This window comes from Canis lupus, chromosome 38, assembly GCF_003254725.2.
Source record: "Canis lupus dingo isolate Sandy chromosome 38, ASM325472v2, whole genome shotgun sequence".
Classification (NCBI taxonomy): domain Eukaryota; kingdom Metazoa; phylum Chordata; class Mammalia; order Carnivora; family Canidae; genus Canis; species Canis lupus.
The window spans coordinates 17485731-17505417 of record NC_064280.1 but is presented as its reverse complement, the minus strand read 5'-3'; the positions used below and the strand labels follow the sequence as shown (position 1 = coordinate 17505417).

At 40.8% G+C, this 19687-nt stretch overlaps 1 protein-coding gene and 1 long non-coding RNA gene across 9 annotated transcripts in view; one reads left to right on the top strand and one right to left on the bottom strand.

The window, feature by feature from the left end:
* MIA3 (MIA SH3 domain ER export factor 3) overlaps nt 1-19687 on the bottom strand; it is a 57035-nt gene that overhangs the window by 1080 nt on the left and 36268 nt on the right. For 3 of the 8 annotated variants that reach the window (XM_025420935.3, XM_025420934.3, XM_025420940.3), the window contains 22 exons: nt 18045-18176; nt 15565-15586; nt 14734-14822; nt 14372-14449; nt 14174-14284; nt 12704-12775; nt 12426-12530; nt 11636-11758; nt 11438-11549; nt 10334-10389; nt 10153-10243; nt 9931-10069; nt 4951-5052; nt 4218-4278; nt 4059-4094; nt 3913-3980; nt 3688-3788; nt 3405-3542; nt 2627-2695; nt 2425-2504; nt 2213-2284; nt 632-782 (listed from right to left, as the gene is read on the bottom strand). In XM_025420935.3, coding sequence (XP_025276720.1) covers nt 632-782; nt 2213-2284; nt 2425-2504; nt 2627-2695; nt 3405-3542; nt 3688-3788; nt 3913-3980; nt 4059-4094; nt 4218-4278; nt 4951-5052; nt 9931-10069; nt 10153-10243; nt 10334-10389; nt 11438-11549; nt 11636-11758; nt 12426-12530; nt 12704-12775; nt 14174-14284; nt 14372-14449; nt 14734-14822; nt 15565-15586; nt 18045-18176 — 2008 coding nt within the window. The remainder of the gene's footprint in view (nt 1-631; nt 783-2212; nt 2285-2424; nt 2505-2626; nt 2696-3404; nt 3543-3687; nt 3789-3912; nt 3981-4058; nt 4095-4217; nt 4279-4950; nt 5053-9930; nt 10070-10152; nt 10244-10333; nt 10390-11437; nt 11550-11635; nt 11759-12425; nt 12531-12703; nt 12776-14173; nt 14285-14371; nt 14450-14733; nt 14823-15564; nt 15587-18044; nt 18177-19687) is intronic. The other 5 variants (XM_025420942.3, XM_025420937.3, XM_025420941.3 and 2 more) reach the window with 3 other exon arrangements.
* LOC118353582 (uncharacterized) lies at nt 782-18340 on the top strand. Its single transcript, XR_004812825.2, has 3 exons — nt 782-2097; nt 15944-16045; nt 16812-18340. It is a non-coding gene; the product is annotated as an uncharacterized LOC118353582 (long non-coding RNA).

Sequence of the window (19687 nt, the reverse complement as noted above, 5' to 3'; positions counted from 1 at the left end):
GATGGATTACAAAATAAGGGCTTTACTGGAACAAATGAAACTTCCAGTGTCCACTTCTGAACAATCCATGCAGTAACTCCCCATGGACCTAACATGCCATCCAAATCCAGGTGCCTGCCCTATTAGGGAAAGACCGTCTAGCTCCCTCCCCCCTAATCAAGCTCAGCGACATTTATCTGGCATTAAACTCGACCTTCCCTAGAGCTAACACTTCCTTATTTGTTCCCAAAGCAAGGAGTGTAACTTTAATCAATTCCCTCCTCTCTCTGACCCACTGCTTATACTTCCGTCACGGTGATTACACACTTCATGTTTCCTAATACGTGCATCTGTTCTAGAGGACTCTGTAAGCTCTCAAGTTGGGAGAATTAGTTCTACCCATCTGCAGAATATTTCTATTACTACCTCTTGTCTACAAGAGAGATCTGCCCATCTCAGTACGGGGGAATTAGGCAGCACCCCGTGTGTCCTAAAAACTTGAGGAATCAAGTTAAAAATGTACTCTGCTTGCTTTGCACTTTCATTACCTAGGCCTGTAAAAGCCATTATTATAAAGTTTCAAAAAGGAACAGAGAACTGCAGTGGATGAATTGCACTCTCCAAGTCAATTACTACTATTCAATCATCATACCAAATGGTGGAGGAAGCGGCCGAGGCCCGAAAGGCCCGCAAAGTTGAGGGGGTGGTCCGTAGCGAATGGGTGGTGGTAGAGGGCCGCCCACGGGGGAGCCCATGAGGGGCACCCCTGGGAAAGGAGGCGGCCCTTTTGCAGCCATAGGAACCTGCAGAACAGAAGTAGTTACAGTTCTGAGAGACTCTGGTATGACGCACAAAAGCACCAACACCAGTAAAAGCTGAAACACAACGAAGCAGATGTCAGGCACCTGTCCAAAGAACAGAACCGGCGCAAAAAAACTTGAGCCCTCCCGTCTGTTCCCACTGGCAGCTTAAAGGAATGGCAGGGAAGCGAATGGTTCACCGGAATCCCCTTACTGCTGGAATATGCAGGGGGAAGAGAAAGCAAGAGGATAGTTGAAGGACATTAACAGAAATGACTCCTGACTAATAAACCCTACCACAGACCCTCAAGTCCTTCCCACTGCCACACGGTGCATTACTGCCACACTGAGCACAGACAGGACACAACAATGAAAAATCCACTCTCTACACATGTAATGGTACCCACTACTCAATTTCCTTTCATGAATTTTAATCCTCCGATCTCTCAATCTCTAAGCAGGAGCATCCTGTTTTCAATGAGGGCACAGAGACAGAGTATCAGATAATCTGCTGAAGGTCACACAGCATGTAAGAAGCCACACTGCAATTCTGTATCAGGTCTGCCTCTAAGCCTGCCCGCCTGCCTCTTCCTCCCTAACGTCCACTCCAAAGGGGTCCCGGATCCATGCTGCCTTTGGATAAAAACTCAAGAAATGCACGTTCCTAGAGTCCTGTGGTGAAACTTGGAAGCATTTTCCAAAAGAAGCAAGGTTACATGTGCAGAGGCAGGCACACCCCCAATATTTACCTTCTGCACCAGTTAATGCCGTGCTTTACAGTAAGAGACTTTCACATGGGAAACGGGGTTAGAAATTCTAAATAATCAGAACACACACTGCGATTTCAGCCCAGAGAAGCCCAGGGAGCCATGAGGACTGGCGCAGCTCTAGTAGAGAACACATTTATGTGGAGATCACCGAAGGCCACTGCTGGGAAAGGAGGCCACGGGTAAGGAGAGATGTTCAGCGCTCAGCACTTCACTTCCAGCCTGCCTTCCTCCATTACGCATCTGTACTCTCAGGTTATTCAAAACAGGCTGCTTGCTATACAACTGGAGATACTCTTAACTGGCGCACTTGCAAACACCTAAGTGGTGAATTAAGTTGTTCAGGACTGTTTTACGTTGCCTCAGAACTCGGAACACCGAAGGACACACACTATGTAGTCAGGGTGATGACTTTCCACGTCCTTTAGTAACAAACATGTTCCAAACGGGTTAACAGCCTAACCAAGTCAGGAAGGAGGAGGAAAAAAACCCAACCAACCAGTCAGATTTCAGCAACCCAGCAACACTTCCAAGTCCAAGACAACAGTAAGGTCAGCATTAACATGCAATTTAAAGCAAAGCGGGTTAGTGTCATGCTCTTCAGATCCTTTCCAGAAATACACCCAAGTAACAGCTCAGCTCAGTCCTCAACCTCGAAGTACTTACTACTACCGACTGCTCAGCCACAGGTGAACTGCTGGGAACTGAAGGGCCTTCGGGGTCTTGGGGAACAGTTTGCTTTTTAAAAAAATAAATGAGATAGTATAGCTATAACAGACACACAAACAGCAAAAGGATGACGCAGAGAGAGGGTTATAGCAAAAGTTCAAGGTTCCCTGAAATACTTAATTCCAATTCAAAGTGACTGCAGGATTTACCTTGCCTTCATCCGTCACCTTGGTAGGGGAAGAGCTTCTCGAGCTGCTGTTCATCGTGGGAGCTGCACCAGATCCCAGATCTGAGGAAGGCCAGAGAACGGATTTAGACTTATCCTGATGTATATTCCCTTTGAGGAAGAATAAGGGCTCTTCTGCCCACTTCCTCCATGACTTTACACTCTAACACACTCGGATCCCTTACCAGAGGCAGAGGGTTTCCCAGATGCCTCAGATGACCAACGAGGACGAGGTAGAGGCCCGTCCACTGACCCTTGAGAAAGAAAGAACAGAGCCCTTGTATGGATTTATCAGAAGAAACCAACCAACTGTGGACAGGTCAGGGTTCAGCTCTACCTAGAAAGCGACATTAAAAATGGGTCTCCTCATACATGATGGGAAATCCCGACGTAGGCACAGACTTAAAGAATTGAAAGCTGTTGGATTAAAAGAACAGCAATAAAACCTGCACGTTCACAGCAGCAGCTGGCGCTTCAAGTTACAGGCTTGGTACAGTCGTACAGGCTGATGTGTTCAGTCTGTGATCGGACTTCCGTATCTTACCAAGTATTGCACGTGTGTTTACGATTAGAAACAGACATCACCGTGTATTAACGAGAAATGGGTGTATGCTGTATTAAGTATATAGGCTTGAAGCTACTTTTACAACATCCAAGGGAGTTACTCTATAGAAATGCAAAGATAAAGACTTCTACTTTACAGTAATAAAGAAACAGTAATTATATATTCTTATAAAAATATTTTTATGTATCTAAAATACTTATATTAATGTTAATAACAATAAACACGTTCTATTCTAAAGCAGATCTTACAGCAGACTATACATCACAACAAATTAAAACACTTTTTTCTCTATAAGGGACAGACCCAAATTCTAAAACGCTATCTTCATTAGAATTCTCAAATAGAAGTGGAGGAACCTCTAGAAACAACTTGCTGCCAAGTAAAATGTGGATGCTCACCAAATTCACCTCTAGGCATCTCTCTTCGATTCAGCGTAGCAGAGAGCGGTCTCGTAGGCAGGTCAGCCGTGGGAGGTGGGGAGCACTCCCCCCCACTCACAGGGGATGGACCAAAAGAGCCGTTCTGGCTCAAAGGACCTGAAGATGACAGCAAACGTTACCGCTTAGAGGCAACTTTTCATTAGGAAATTCTGGGATGACTTCTAGGGCATCAGGACGAGAATGTAGTGCATATATACTTGCACCACAGCCCCGGATGCTGTTCCCTGAGAGCGCGGCCCACCTCTCCACGGAGGGTTCTGGGCGCTGGGTCGGCCCGGCCTCGGCTTCACAATCACAGGCTCCTCTTGCAGCATTGCCATCTTCTGGGTTAATTCCAGTAACCTGAATACAGAAAAAGAATGGACTTAAATGTGAAATACAGCATCAGTTCCTTATTAGATACCCAGCAGCACTGCCTTTGGAATCCTGAGAAGGCGCTGAGAAAGTGGAATTCCAGATCTCATACTTGTGTCTCAAGTTGGCAGCTTCCCTCTTCTCCTCGGCTATAGCTCTTTCTGCAGCACGAGCTTTGAGCTATTGGGGAAAAATCAGATCTGAATCAGTTGTGGCAGACTACACACACAAGGAAAGAAAGGAAAAAAAAAATCTTACCCAGTTATCATGAGCTTTCTTCTCATGAGTCGCAATCTGAAAAAGACAATACATGGAAAACCATGTGGGGACTCCTCACAGCAGCCGCTACAATCATCTCTATCAGACAAGAAGAATCCTGCTGCTGTAGGGCAGGGCAGGGTGAGGCAAGGCAATTACCTGGTTTTTAAACGAGCGCTCTGTCTTCTGCAACTCATCCTCCATCTCTTCGATTCTACGCCTAAAAATCACATGTGCTTTTATCAATTAAAGTGCAACTAAAGAAAAATCTGAACGTCTCACCATATCCCCCTCCCTGTAACACCTGCATTCCTGCAGACTCCATTCACACGTAGAAACATACTTACAAGGTTACAGTCAGTATAACATGATCAAAACTAAGACTGCCTAATTTCCTGATTATCTAATGCCTGGAGTCTGAGCTGACACACTGTAATTTTCTTGACTGCTCTTCAGTGTCCTCCAGCAATCCTGCTATGACTATCTTCCTCCACAAAGGTTTTTCTTCCTATAATTACAGCCACAGAAAAGTTCCCAGAGTTGTGACTACTGTGTCTACCAAGTGGCACAACCACTGTAATGATTTCAGAAACATCACTATAGCCAGGCGGCTTCCTGAAAGAATTCCTCCAACACGCAGAATCACGTGGAACTGCTGGCACAAACCAAGTTCCCTGACAGTCTTGCCAGTACTGGGGAGAAGGCAATGGTTGTTAAAGTTTTTTCCTTTGTTAACTTAAAATTCATTTTTTCTCATAGGAATTAAACTGTATTCACATCCTGTGACCATTTACTTATGTTCTGTTGTTCTGTTCTACACAACATAACCTGCTTTTGAAAGACACCAACAGAGGTTCCCTGTCCCAGACACCACCCTCGAAGCTGAACTCACTTGTACGTTTTTACTTCCTCCGCAGCCAGAAGCGCCTTCTCGTCTGCAGCTGACAGCCGCTGCTCTCTCTCCTGCCGCTCATACTCTTCCTGACTCAGTTTCCTAAGACAAAATCAGGTGTCAGTCAGACGTGTTTCTGCCTTCCCAGCAGTCTGTCTGAATGCCTCTGGTCACACATTGCCTCCCCTCCCCGCTAAAACGCACAGACATACAATGTCAGAAAAGAGTCCAAACTTGACATTCTGGGATAAAAATCAACCTCTGGGCTGTCAGCGAATCACCCGCACTTTATAACTTCTCATGATTGTTTACTCGCTAGTAAATAGTTTAACAAATGTCAAACACACTCTATACGTATGGGAAAGCTCCTAGTGCTTTATACGCTGAAAGGTCATTTAACTTGACTGTGGAAGGCCATGGCCGATCAACCTCACACAATTAAGCTTCTCAAAGCAAGGGATAATTACTTCTCTTATTTCTCACCACAGAAAAACCTATAATGACTTCCATTATTTCTACCAAGAAAGGACAGCTTCTTAACCCAAGATGGGTACCGAGATAAGACAGTGAGCCAAACAAAGGCGGCGCCTTTTAAAATGTGCCTTCTAGCTTCTAACCTGTGCAATTAATCACAGAACATTCCTGCACTTCAGATATGGAACGCCTACTACTACCCATTTCAATGGAATTGTGATTTGAGAAAGAGAAAATCAGAAAAAGCAACATCTAGTGAATGCAACAGAAAAAGAATCCCAGCTGTTCCATAATCAATCTTGCCTACTGAAAACTGGTTTTAATCCAATTAACCTTCAAGCTCAAGATGTCCATGTACTATAAAATAGATTGCAATGACGGCAGCATTTAAGAGTTTAAAAACGTTATTTTCTTATTACCCTTGTACATCTTTGCTAGAAATCGAATTCAGAAGACATTTGAAATTTAAATTTCTGAGAAGCAAAATAAGAAGAGCTATATAGTTAAAAAAGGTTTAATAACAGGAAAGAGAAAAAGGTTTATGTATTCTTTTATAATGGCCCATTCAATACTCAGCAAAGTATTTTATGAATGGCTATAATATATTGGTACACTGGACAAAACTATATAAAGAATGTGCTTGAAGGCATCAGAAAGCTAAGATACTAGCTAACAAGTTTAATATATGAGGCCAAGATCCAGAAAAAAAAGCAATCTCAGAATTACGAGAAAGCCTGGCATCGGAAGCCACCTTTTCCCCAGGTTCATTCCATGCACAGAAGACAATGAAGATATAAGGAGACTGAGCAGAGCTTTCAACAGATCTGGGTTTAAAGAAAAATGAAGTGGAGTTCAAGGTTGCCAATGAGGGGGACCCCCCCCCCAACTAAAAGTCTGAGGCTGTGGATTTGGACTAAAAAGAGTTGTGCAAAGAGGCAACACGGTGTCTTTTGAAGGGACGAGGCCATTTTTTAAATGACCTGAATTGCTGACTGGATTAAAGTAAGGAACTCATGCTACAAATAAACTGAAATCTTTTCCGTAGGCAAGTAACAGCATCCAGGACCTTTAGTTTCCTCTATAATTATTATAGACAATTTGGCCACTCAGTGAGAACTAACCAGACACACTTGTGATCAAAAGCTAAAAAACAAGAGGGACTGACCCATAACTGCATTACACAGACTTTAAAATAATTATGGTTTTATATTCAAAGAAGTGAAAGTCAAAATTATAAATTTTGGCAGAACTATAAAACTGAAACATAGTAATTGAAATTAAGAACTCAGTGAATAGAGGCACCTAGGTGGCTCAGTCAGTTAAGCATCTGACTTATGATTTCAGCTCAGGTCCTGATCTCAGGGTTCTGGGATCGGGATCGAGCCCTGCATCAGGCTCCTGGCTCAGCAGAGGGTCTGCTGGGGATTTTCTCCTCCCTGCTAGCCCCCTACCCCCCCCCCCCCATGCATCCCTCGCCCCTGTTCATGTACACAAGTGTGCACTCTCTCTCAAATAAATCTTCAAAAAAAAAAAAACAAAAACCCAATGAATGGTTTTAGCAGCCAATTTGACAAAATGAAGTGAAGAGAGTTTAGCACACAAGGTAGACAGGTCAGAAAAAACACCATCCAGAATGTAGCAAATCAAGTAAAAATGTAAGAAACATAGGTGAAAAAAAAAAAAAGTTTAAATAGAATCTTACAAGATAGAATGAAACACAATCAATACACAAAGGTCCCCCAAACTAAGAAGTGTCAATGACCTCAAGCAGCATAAATGCAAATAAGATAGGGGAGGGCAGAGAAGCAAAAAATGCAACCCCAACTTCCCACTCCACACCTGCACACCTCCCCATAACACTGCTGCAGCAGCAGAAAGCATGACGGAAGGCTGCAAGCTGCAAGGGCAGTGATGAGAAACTGAGTAGGGATGAGATGACAGACACTGGACTCCTCAAAGGAACTATCAAACCAGAAAGTAACTGGTTATTTTCAAAGTAATGATATTAAGTAACTGCAACCATCTTACAGCCATCCTGTAACAATCCTTAAAAAGATGTCTTCATACAAAGATAAACTGATCAAATCTGTAACTAAAGGATGTCCTTCTAAATAATAAAAGGGACCCCCAAGGAAAGACTACAGATGGGGGAGAGAATGAAGGGCTACACAGGAACTATGCACGTGTGTGTCAGCAGAACTGGCCAGAAAGTGCTGGAGGTGTACAGAGAACTAAGTTATGTTACTCAGACAGCATCTACACCCCACTCAGGAGCTCAAGCCCTGAAAGAGGCAAATCTGTTCATGTATGTCATACTTCAACAAGTTCAGGACACATGTTGTGGTCTTTAGGGTAACTACACGAAGAGAGAGCAAGCTTTAACTATCAAGCTTAAAAAGAGGAAAAGCAGAATTATTAAAAATACTCAAACAATCCAAAGACACAGGGAAGGAAGGAACACAGAACAAGCCATCAATCAGAAAGCAAATAGTAACAGGTAGATTTATTTTACTTTTTACAATTTTTTTTTTATTTTTAAATAATCTGTACATCCAACGTGGGGCCCAAACTCACAGCCCTGAGATCAGGAATCACATGCTTTACCAAGTGAGGCAGCCAGGTACCCCAGTAACAAGTAGATTTAGAAGCCATATTATAGAAGAAAAGGCACACTCACTCAGTCTCTACAGGCAAAATGCACTCACCCAGTCTCTATAGCTACCTACCTATTTATGGTACAAGGCATTCCAGAAAAGATTTTAAGGAACATAAACCTTTCAGTAGGCAGAAACTGCCAGGTGGAAAAACTGTAAAAAGACATTTTACTGCAGAGAAAGCAGCACACAAGGCTCAGAGTGGCATGAAGAACTGTGTTTGGTGTGGCTGCAGGTCAGAAAGCTGGTATCGGAAGCTGCCTGCGGAAATGCATCTGAAGAGGCATCTCCAAACAACTAAGGGGAAGTGTCCTACCTGCCTGTGCAAGAGTCTGGAATTGATCCAGAAGAGAACGGAGCACTCTTGATAGATTTTAAGCCCAGGAGGCCATTGCAGAGACTTGCATTTTAAATAAGTTCACTCTAGGCTGAGAGGGAACTGATGACAGCCTGGAAGAGGGGGTATGAGAAAGGGAAAGTGGAGAGAGGTGACCAGTCACGGACTAGCAGGAAAGAGGATATGGGTCCAAACTAACACAGGCTTTGGGGATGGAGAGCAGGGTACAAACCAGACAAGGTGACTCAGCGCATGCTGGATGAACTGAATGAAACAGTGCCATGATGACTATCATAAGAATTACCATTTAGGAAATGAAGATTACTATTGGTGGCAAAGAAATGCTCTTTAAAAAAAAAAAAAAAAAAGTAATGGGGTCGGGGAGCCTGGGTGGCTCAGTTGGTTAAGTATTTGCCTTTGGCTCAGGTCATGATCTCAGGGTCCTGGGATTGAGCCCTATATGAGGCTCTCTGCTCAGAAAGGAGTCTGTTTCTCCCTCTCACTCTCCCTTTGTGCTTTCTCTCTCTCAAATAAATAAAATCTTTAAAGAATAAAAAAATTCAAAAAATTTTAATAAAGTTATGAAATTAGAAATATTTCTCTGAAATAGGCCAAGTATTTATAACTGGCCTGAACGAAATCTGGAAAATCTAAACTGACTGCATGGTGAGCAAAGGATCAGAGAAAACATTAGTGGTATGCTTTCGATGTTTCGTGGCATCAAGTAATAGCCTGAGCACTTAAAAAAGATTAACTTTGCTCAGCAGGATAAGCCTTCTCAAAGGCTGAGGTAGATATATGCCAGAGTAAAGAACAAGACCAATCATGAACAGCCACTGCCACTGCCAACCTATTTGTAGAGAATTCAGATATTTTGGTGGAGAAAAAAAACTTAGAACTATAAAAGTGCATCTTTAAAAACATACACCTAACTTCAAATTTGAGATGTAGATTTCAGAAAATTAATACCTAAATATACATACTAAACAGGCATGTCTATATTTAAAACTCCAAATATCCTCACCATGATTACAGTATGTAACATTTAATCTGAGAATCTAACTAAAGGTCCAAAATTTAGGATATCTCCAAATTACTGAATATTCCATTTGGAGTATTTATTCTATTAAACATCATGTCTTACAAACCACTCCGATTCTGAAAAGCTGGATCAAGGAGTATTAGAACACATAGGATGATCAAGAAGGAAAGTGAAGTATGCCATGGAGCCACGAAATGAAGTGGATCCTCAAGGAGCACGTCTCGGTGGTAATCATTCACACCAGTAAACCACTACTTGCCAAACAAAGTACAGGCAACAATTTCTGACAACTGATTCCAATGGAAAGAAAAATGCAAATTATGGGAAACAAGAAAGGAAGAAAGACAAACTTCTACAAACTGCAGACAGAAAAAACCCTACAAATAATCTTTTAAAAAGACAAAATTCTGTCCAACAGTTCACACATTCACTTACACGGCAAGACTGCTAATGACGAAACATGAACATCTTACTTTTGCAGAGCCATTTCCTTCTGTTGATAGAGTTCGTTCAGAATCTCCACTTTTTGCCTCAGGGTTTTGCATTCGTCCTCCAGGCCGGCTTTGGCAGACTGCAGTGAATCACGGTCATCTTCTAATTTCTTTATTTGGTCTGTAAAGGGTAAAACAGTTGAGCAGTGTGTGCTAGTCTGCAAGGGGTAAGAATCAGCACTTTCTTTTCAGGAAGCAGCCTACCTTCCAGGTTGCATTTAGTAGACATTGAGGCTCTAAGCTTAATCTGCAGAAGTTTTAGATCCTCTTCAACTACTGATATTGCAGTTTGTGTCTAAAAATTCCGAAAGAGAGAACTATCCTTACAAAGGAGGCACGATGAGCATTCACAGGCACTTAGGGTACTCCACAAAAAAGATCATACCCGAGAAATGTCCATCATCTGCTTAATCTGATTTTTCATTTTCTCACTCCGGTCACCTAAAATACAAAAGACTTTAATTGCATTTTCCTCTTTTGCTTTTTAACTCTATTTTCTTGATTTCCTCCAAACTAAACAACTGCCATGTTCAAACATTCAAAGGAAAAACAAATCAACCAGGAAAAGTAATTAAGCTCCGTGACTTTTCAGAGAATTGCAAACTTAGATTCAAAAAGTGAATTCCCAGTTTATATAAGAAAAATGCCATCTGTGCCATTCTCAAACAAGAAAGGATGTGTGAACTAAGGCTCTTTCTTCTCCCTCAGATCTACATACCCCTGGTCAGGTATCTCATATAGAAAGACTTAATCTTCTGCTCATCCCTTAAATCTGCTACCAGGTGTGGCTGAAAATGCCCATTGTGCAAGGAATGTCCAATTTGGAACAGTGTCCAGAAACAGGTCCCTTATCAGTAAACACTGCTACCCTTTAGCTCCACTCTCACGGCCCTAGTGTATGGCCCCCAGCACTTCAGTCCTCTTGAAATTGGTTGTAGGCTCTATAACTGCAGAGCTACAGAGATGATGACAACCAAATTCAACTGTCATCCCCACAGCACTGAGGGAGAAATAAATTTCTTCTACTGAACCGTGTTTACACTTAGAGGTATAAGTCACAACTATGCCGGTCCCAGCTCCAGTACATACACACACAAGCAGTCCTCGGTGGGATGGAAAAGCAGAGTCCACATTCATTGCACACCCACTGCTATGTCACAGCCCTGCAACCCACCTCTGTCCAGTGCATACAGATAGAAACCTACAGCTCTAACACTTAAAAGGAAGTTAGTCAGGGGCACCTGGGTGGCTCAGTCATTTTAAGTGCCCAGCTCGTGACTTCAGTTCAGGTCATAATCTCGGGGCCTTGAGATCAAGCCCTGCCTCGGGCTCCTTGCTCAATGGGGAGTCTGCCCCTCCCCCTGCTCGTTCTCTCTCTCTCTAAAATAAATAGATTTTTTTAAAGAGGAAGTTAGTCCAAAGAGGAGCATCAGTGTACTTAAAGACAGGAACACAAAAAGAGGTCCAACCTCCCTGAAACTGAACTTACCTCCTACTTCTCCATTTGCTAACTCATCTAACTCACTTCCTCCTTTACTCTGATCCTCAGATTCAGATTCACAATCTAACCGATTCAACTGGGTAATGCAATTAGTCAAAGCCTAGAAAAGATGCAAAAGGGTATTAGAAAGAGCTTCTCAAGCAGATTTCAGGAGAATTAAGTATGTATTCAAGCGAATGAACTTACATTAATATTATCATCTTTGTGAGTAAGAGCTACTTCCAAATTTTTCTGAGATGTCTCAAATGATTTGATTTGCTCACTGAGCTCAGCGTGTGATTTGCTCCAATCTTTGATTTCTTGCTGCAACTAAAAAAACACATGAATTTCCAATAGGGCTTTTGCACTGAACATTTCAGGGCCAAGTGAATAAGACCGGGAAACAGGGAGTCATGCTACACTTTGACCTGTCATTATGGACTGAAGCCTTGGTGAAGGGACAGGGGAGAGTGGCCCCGATCCTAAGAACTGCAGTAAGAATACAACAACTCTCAAGGAAGTCCATCCAGTTTACTGTATCCTTCAGAAAATTGCAGCCAATTCAAATAATTCACTTCAATAGGGACAAAGGAGCACATCTCACTATCTCCCATGTCCACACTGCAGGTCATGTAACCTTACTTTGGTTGGTGAACAGTAATTACTCAAAGGAGGGTTATAAATACCAAATTCTTTGGTCAAAAGCAAATCATCTTACTGACACTATTCAAATGAATAACTGGTTGGTATTTGATAAGACAAAGACTACATTACATTCTGATAGCTATAAGAAATTATAGAAAAGATCTTAATTCAGAACAGATGGAGAATATATACATGCACTCAATTTTGGGAGTTTAAAACTTTGCACATCTAAGAATAGAATTCTGCATACATATTTCATTTCCTTAAAAACAGATCTGAGAAAAGATACTCAAGAAGTAATGATACTCAGGTCCCCTAATTCACACAATCTAGGACGTTAACTTTTCTTTACCTGTTCCTTCTTCTTCTTAAGCCTAGCATTTTCTTCTTGAACTCGATGGCATTCAGACTTCACCTTCTCTTCACTAAGTTTAGCTTCATTAAGGGCAATTTGAACCTAATGCAAAACACTCCTATTAGTGAATAAATTCTAAAGGAAGGGTATTACACCTTCCCAACTAGAAACATACAGTTTTCATTTATTGCATATTCTAGCACAGATCAAATGTTTGCTCTTCAACAAAACTATTAAACCTATGAACATCTTGCAGAAATTATAGGCAGCTTTACCTCTGAAAATTCTGAGGCATTCACTGAAATAACATCCTTCAGCTTCTCTATAGATTTCTTGTTTTCCAGTATCTGCCATTTGGAAGAACACAAAAAAATGTATGAGGATTTTAGTAGAAACAGTGGGATATGTTGTGCTAAAAAGATGAAACATTATCCCAGAGCCATCCTCTACATATCAGGTAAAAGCAGATGATTCAGTTTTAGCCAAGGAGAAAAGTCAAGAATATAATAAAGAGATAAGGAAAGAAGAAAATAATTGGAGCTCTGTTACATGCTATCCACAGCCTTTCCGGCTATGAGATAATGTGGTAGGTGACCAGACAAAAAGGTGAAAGAAAAAAAGAAAAAAAAGAAAGAAGAAAAAAAAAATCAAGTAATCTAGTTCAAATCATGGTTTCTCCTATTGGTATAGAAAAAAAAATCCCCAAAGTGACTTTAAAAATTCTCTTGCCTGAAACTAAGAATGGTGGGACTTGAGGCAGAATAGAAAAATCTGTCTTACAGAAGAATTCCAAATAATCTGTGAAGGTACTGCCTCCTCAAGGAGGTGGAGCATACTCTTCACTCTTAGAAGAGAGGGCTGGGCATAGTTACTTCCTTCCAAAGAGTACACCCAAGAGTGGGAACAGGTAAATTCAGAGTGGAGAAACCTGGCAAGTACATGGTCAGCCGAGTGCACAAGCTTAACTGCGTGTGTGATATATGGAAACCCAACATTAATATCACTGCCACTTTCCTACAGTTCTAAAACTATTTTTAAAAGGAATCATGTAGGGGATGCCTGGGTGGCTCAGTCAGTTAAGCATCCGCCTTCGGCTCGGGTCGTGATCTCAGAGTCCTGGGATCGAGCCCAAAGTCAGGCTTCCTGCTCAGGGGACAGTCTGCTTCTCCCTCTCCCTCTGTGTTCTCTCTCATGTAAGTAAATAAAATCTTTTTAAAAAATCCAAGGAGGGGAATTCCTGGGTGGCTCAGCGATTCAGCGCCTGCCTTTGACCCAGGGCGTGATCCTGGAGTCCCTGGATCGAGTCCCGCCCCGGGCTCCCAGCATGGAGCCTGCTTCTCCCCCTGCCTGTGTCTCTGACACTCTCTCTCTCTCTCTCTCTCTCTCTCTGTCTATCATGAATAAATAAATAAAACCTTAAAAAAAATTTTTTTTAAATAAAAGGAATCATGCAAAACCAAACAAAGTACAGTTTCTTAGTTGCTCTCCATGTTTCAGGGGTTAGAGCCAAGCAGTATGGAAATTATCCAAGCCTGAGGACAAAAATACTTCCTAGGATCATGAAAATAACAGCTTGTGGTACTAGCATTTAAGATTCCATAAAGAAGGATGGATGTAGATTCATTTTCCCTGACTCCCAATCTTCTGTTGGTTATGGCACGGGAAAATGCAGAGTTCAATCCACCCCATCTACAGAACAGTTTGAAAGCCAAGTTACAGTTAATGCTTTGCAGCAAAACTCTTACCAAGTCCTGATTCTTGGCATTCTGTTCTCTCTCAGATTCTAACATAACACGCAGATTTTTAGCTGTATCGTCCAGAATTTCATTTGTTTCTTCAAGTTTCTTGATTTTATCCTTTTAAAAAAAAATTAAGATCAATAATAATTACTCATATTTTTCTTTTGTTTTTAGAAAGTAATTTTAAAAAGAGAGGATTTTTACCTTAAATTTAATTGCTTCATCAGACAGAATTATATTTTGTTTCTTGGTTTCTTGAACATGTTTTTTTGATTCCTTAATCTATATAAAATAAGACACACAGAATTCAGAAATATAAACCACAGGGCTATCAGAACTTATCTCTGAGTGGTAACCCATTAGAGAAGAAACCCGTACTTTACGCATATGATGATTATTTCAGATTTGGATGCTTTGTAGGAAATAATGAAATTTTAAAATACCGTAACAACAGACCCATAGAACAGGAGGAAATAATTCAAGCTAGAATCATGAGGGGAAAATACTGAAAGAATATAAGAATAGTTATTTAGAGTTAACTATAATATATTAAGAACATAACATACCTTCTGTTCATAATTTGACAATTTTTGTACAAGTTCTGCATTTTCTTTCATGATGTTCTTCAACTTCTCAGAAATTTGTTGTTCAGTGACTAAAAGGGAGGGGAAATCCATAAGATTATGAGGACTAAATAAAACTAAATTACCCAACGTATTAGCAGTACGTTATCTAGCACTATGAGGAAAAAAGAACTTATCGTAACGATTACGCCTTTAAAAAAGCAACCTGTAGTTAATACCAATAATGGTGTAAAAATACTACTGAAATTCAAGAAAAATATATAAAGACCCTTCTTTCAATGAGATTCCAATTTACACTTATCTCAAAGATAGGCTACAGGGTATAAAATATTTTAGCTTGATATCCTTCCCTTCATGGAGTACCTTTCTTCTTAGAAAAATGTGACCATTTCAAAAATATGTCAATTGCAAAAAGAAAAAGACAAAAAGACAAGCACATTGGTTTACATCTCTATTCCTCAAATTATCTACTTAAATAAACAGATACCATATTGATTAAACCACTAGCACAGGAACTCTGTTCACATGTAATAAATGTCCACTAAATCAACAAAGCTAATCTGCCCCAAATCAAACTGGTCATCTTCTTCCTACTCCCACAATTTGTTCGGTCTCCTCTCCTAGCTCACTGGTAGCATCACCATCTACTCTGTCATCTAAGCTAGCAACCGAAGGTTAATAAAACCACTCGGGAGTCAGTAACTCAATCAGACATCAGAAATCACTGTATCTATTTCTAGCTTATATGAAACTCGTATCAAGCACCAAAACTGAGGGAAAAGTACAAACAACAAAATAAGCCTAAATATTTACCTTGATAGACTCTACTCTTTACCTAGAAAAAAATAAATTAAATTTGATGTCAAAACGTTTTGTTAACAGAAATATTACATTATACTATAGAAATATTATATATGACAGTTAAATCGTAAGTAAGTAAATGAAAATTTAGTAAGTTTGGTTCATCATAACAATCCACAGGATTAAAAAAAAGAAAAGGTTAAAAAGCATTTCAAATGTAACTGGTAGGGATTACCTTACAGTTTCTGACAGATAAAAGCTCTAAAGTAACTCATTTTCTAACTAAAGGTATGTTTATCCATTAAATGAGTACCAATTTTATTAAAGCATTTAACTTTAATAATGGAATTGCTTATTTTCATATTAAATATACTAATGTTTCTTTTACTAGATCACTGGACAACCCCCAAATAGCCAGAATGAGGTCAGGAAACCATGGCTATTCAAAGATAATTTCAGGAAACAAAATTAAAGGCATAATCTTTGTCCCAAGGTATGTCTCTTTCTCTCACCAGAAAACTTCTTTGAAATCCTATTAAAAGTTGCCAATTGGCTAAACTTAGAGATCTAATAATTATGCTGGATCATCTGATTATCCCAAGCCCCTAAACACAGTGATCACAAACCTGAAAGGGAAAGAAGACTGCTAGAGAGAAATGCACAAGCAACAAGAGAAACACCAACTAACCACCAAATCATCTCTAAAGATAGCACTCAATTATAGGGTCACAAAATCTAAGTGGTACTCGATTTTTTTAAAATTGTTATTTAAATGTCTCTGTAACCCAGAATTTATTTCCACTTTCAAAAGTTGTAAGTGGTAATGAGATACTCAAATCAGTCCATAAATCATCCACGTATCTCATTATTACAGTATCTAACACCACTTATAATGTTATAGGAAAATGCACTCAGAGTTCCAATACAAAAAGAAATGACTGTTTCTCTAATGTCACAGCCTTGCTAATGAGACAGTAAGCTTCTTTGGCCCTCCTTTCACCCAAATCAATAGGCAGGAGGAGGTAGGAAGAAGCAAAGAGCAGGCAAATGAGAGCAGGGATAGCAGGAACCAAGGTTCCAGAGCCAAATTCTGAGGATGAGTAGCAACACTTAGGACATAAAGCCCTCATCATTCTGTGAAAATGTAAGCAGGTTTTAGGATTTTTAAGATGGGAGAAACAAGAGTGGGAAATAAAAACGTTTTCATCTTTTCCCCTTTCATTCATCCTTTCTATGCTCCCTTTCTCCTTTTACCACAGGAAAAGTCCGATGAGGTTAGAGGACTCTTCCCAGGAATCCATGCAAATGATGCTCCTTTTTAAGTGATTTTACCATCACTCGTGCAAGGAGAGAAAGCTTATGAAAGTAAGACATCAGAAAAAAGAAATAATCAATCTTAGAAAGACATGCATCCAATGTTCTCGCTACTTTACCAGCTAAGCCACAACTGAAACTGAAAGCTTTTCATCTGCAAAGCTCATTTACACAAAATGACTTTTTTCTCCAGTTATGTTAGACAACTATCTACAATACAACACACAATACACTCACAAGAATGAGTATGTATGGGTGTACATATATAGACAAGCACAAAAGACAAATTCTGCACAGACCCTCAAGGAATAAAAATTTTAATAGTATGTCTTTGCAAACTACGTAATCTGTATTTCCAAATAAAAATATTTTATGTGCCAAACAGCGCATGGTCAAATTAAAAATCTGTGCAACAGATACATATAAAAAAAATACTGCAAAATTACCTAGTGTCCTAGATACCACTATTTTTTACTATTCTTGGTCTTGTGGCATTTTTTCTATTTGTACATTTTTATATATTTATGTACAGAATATACAGTTTACCTACACTTAGCAGTCTTCATTTATGCCTTTTTCCATTTGACATTAAATTGTGAGCATTTTCTGGGCCCCAATATCTTTGAAATACATAAATAGTTATCTAGTATCCCATTATATGGATGTACAATAACTTATCAATCCCCTTACTATGGATCATTTAGTTTGTACCAAGTTTTCATTCTAAAAGTGTTCCACTGAACACCTTTATATAAGATTTTTAGTGCACAAGTGGTTATCTCTTCAAGACCAATTAACTAATGGTATTATACTATAATAAAATGATATAATAATGTTCAGGATTCTGATACATATTACTTAATTGCTTTTCAAGATGACTGTAGGAGTTCCCAATTCTACTAGGAACATATATGTGTACCCAAGAAGGTATATATAAACTTAATCTTAAAATTTTGATTTAAGATTTATAAGTTGAAGTTTTCCCCTTAAGATTATGCACATTGTCTTATTTGCATAAGTTTTTACCAACAAAGATTACACTGAATTATTTCATAAGATTATGGGAAATGCAGAGATTATAAGCATTTGTGTTCATGTTAGTAACTGAAAAAGAAACAAAAGTGATTATAATAGATCTGTTGTCTTGATGAGTGAAGGTTTAAGTTTAATTTACTCACAACAAGGACAGTTTTCCAGAAGAAGACCGCAAATGAACCAATTCCCAAGAAGGCAGTGAGAAGTACAGGCTTCCATGGCAAGCCATAAAAATCAGGCCCAGGCTGAACGTCATCAGGCAATGTAGCAACTAACTGAAAGAGAAATAGGAGAAATAACAAGAAGCCATGAAGGAATTAACAAGAGAACAAAGAATCATCCACAGAAATTCTAAATCAAGCTTCACCAGGTAACTACCCCCTCAAAAATCTTCAGGAGCTTCCACTGCTTCAATAAAGATGGGATACTGGCAACCTCATATTTCTTGTTTGGCTTGAAGTGCGTTATAAATATTATGGGTCTAAGTTCGGGTTCCCTGGGGTGGCTCAGCGGTTTGGCGCCTGCCTTCGGCTCAGGGCGTGATCCTGGAGATCCAGGATTGAGTCCCACATCAGGCTCTGTGCAGGGAGCCTGCTTCTCCCTCTGCCTGTGTCTCTGCCTCTCTCCCTCTGTGTCTCTCATGAATAAACAAATAAAATCTTAAAAAAAAGAAAAAAAAGGTCTTTAAAAGTTGAACATATGTTTCCAGTTTCCAACAGGTCCTATCACATCACGCTCTCTAGAACATGCCTAGATCTCTTTGGATCATACTTTCTTTCCTCTTAGTTGATGTTTATGACTTAAAAGCCACATAAAGGGACCCTGGGTGGCTCAGTGGTTGAGCGTCTGTCTCTGGCTCAGGGAGTGATGCTGGAGTCCCAGGATCGAGTCCCACATCCGGCTCCCTGCATGGAGCCTGCTTTTCCCTCTGCCTGTGTCTCTGCTTCTCTGTGTGGGTTTCTCATGAATAAAGACTTAAAAAAAAAAAAAAGCCAATAAAACACAAAACTGAACACCCTATAGAGGAATCGACTTTCGTGGCCCTACATAAAACCAAAATGATGGGCAGCCCAGGTGGCTCAGTGGTTTAGCGCCGCCTTCAGCCCAGGGCGCGATCCTGGAGACCCGGGATCGAGTCCCACATTAGGCTCCTTGGAGGGAGCCTGCTTCTCCCTCTGCCTGTGTCTCTGTCTCTGCCCCCCCCCCTCTCATGAATAAATAAAAATCTTTAAAAAAACAACAAAATGATGATAACGAACCCAAATAATGTGCTTTTCCTTAGTCCTTCCTATTCGACTGTCACATGAAAACAAATGCTGAGTAATAAGCTCAGACACAGCTCCCGAGAACTGGGCCAGACTGCTCTGAATGTGACCGCCTCCCACCTAACACAGGGCTTTTATTTTAAATGCTTCCTCGACTGGGGTCGCCCTGAACACCTGCCTGATTGTACAGTTTCGCCGCCCTCCCCGACCACACAAGTGACCATCATACCGCCCCCCCGACACACACACACACACACACACACACACACACACACAGACACTCACACCAGCGCCGAGGCTCCGTGGAAAGGGACCCGAAGAGATCCTGACTGCGCACCAGAGATAACACAGTGCCTGGTACACTCTGAGAAACCAATGGCGAACGAACCAGCGCCGAAGCCTTCCTACAATCCCCTCCCCCCTCCCGCCTCCCTCGACAGCACCGCAACGTCCTGCCGCCCCGGGCCGGCCCGACTCCCGGGCTCCCGCGCCCCGCCAGGCGCCCACCGCGCCCACCCTCG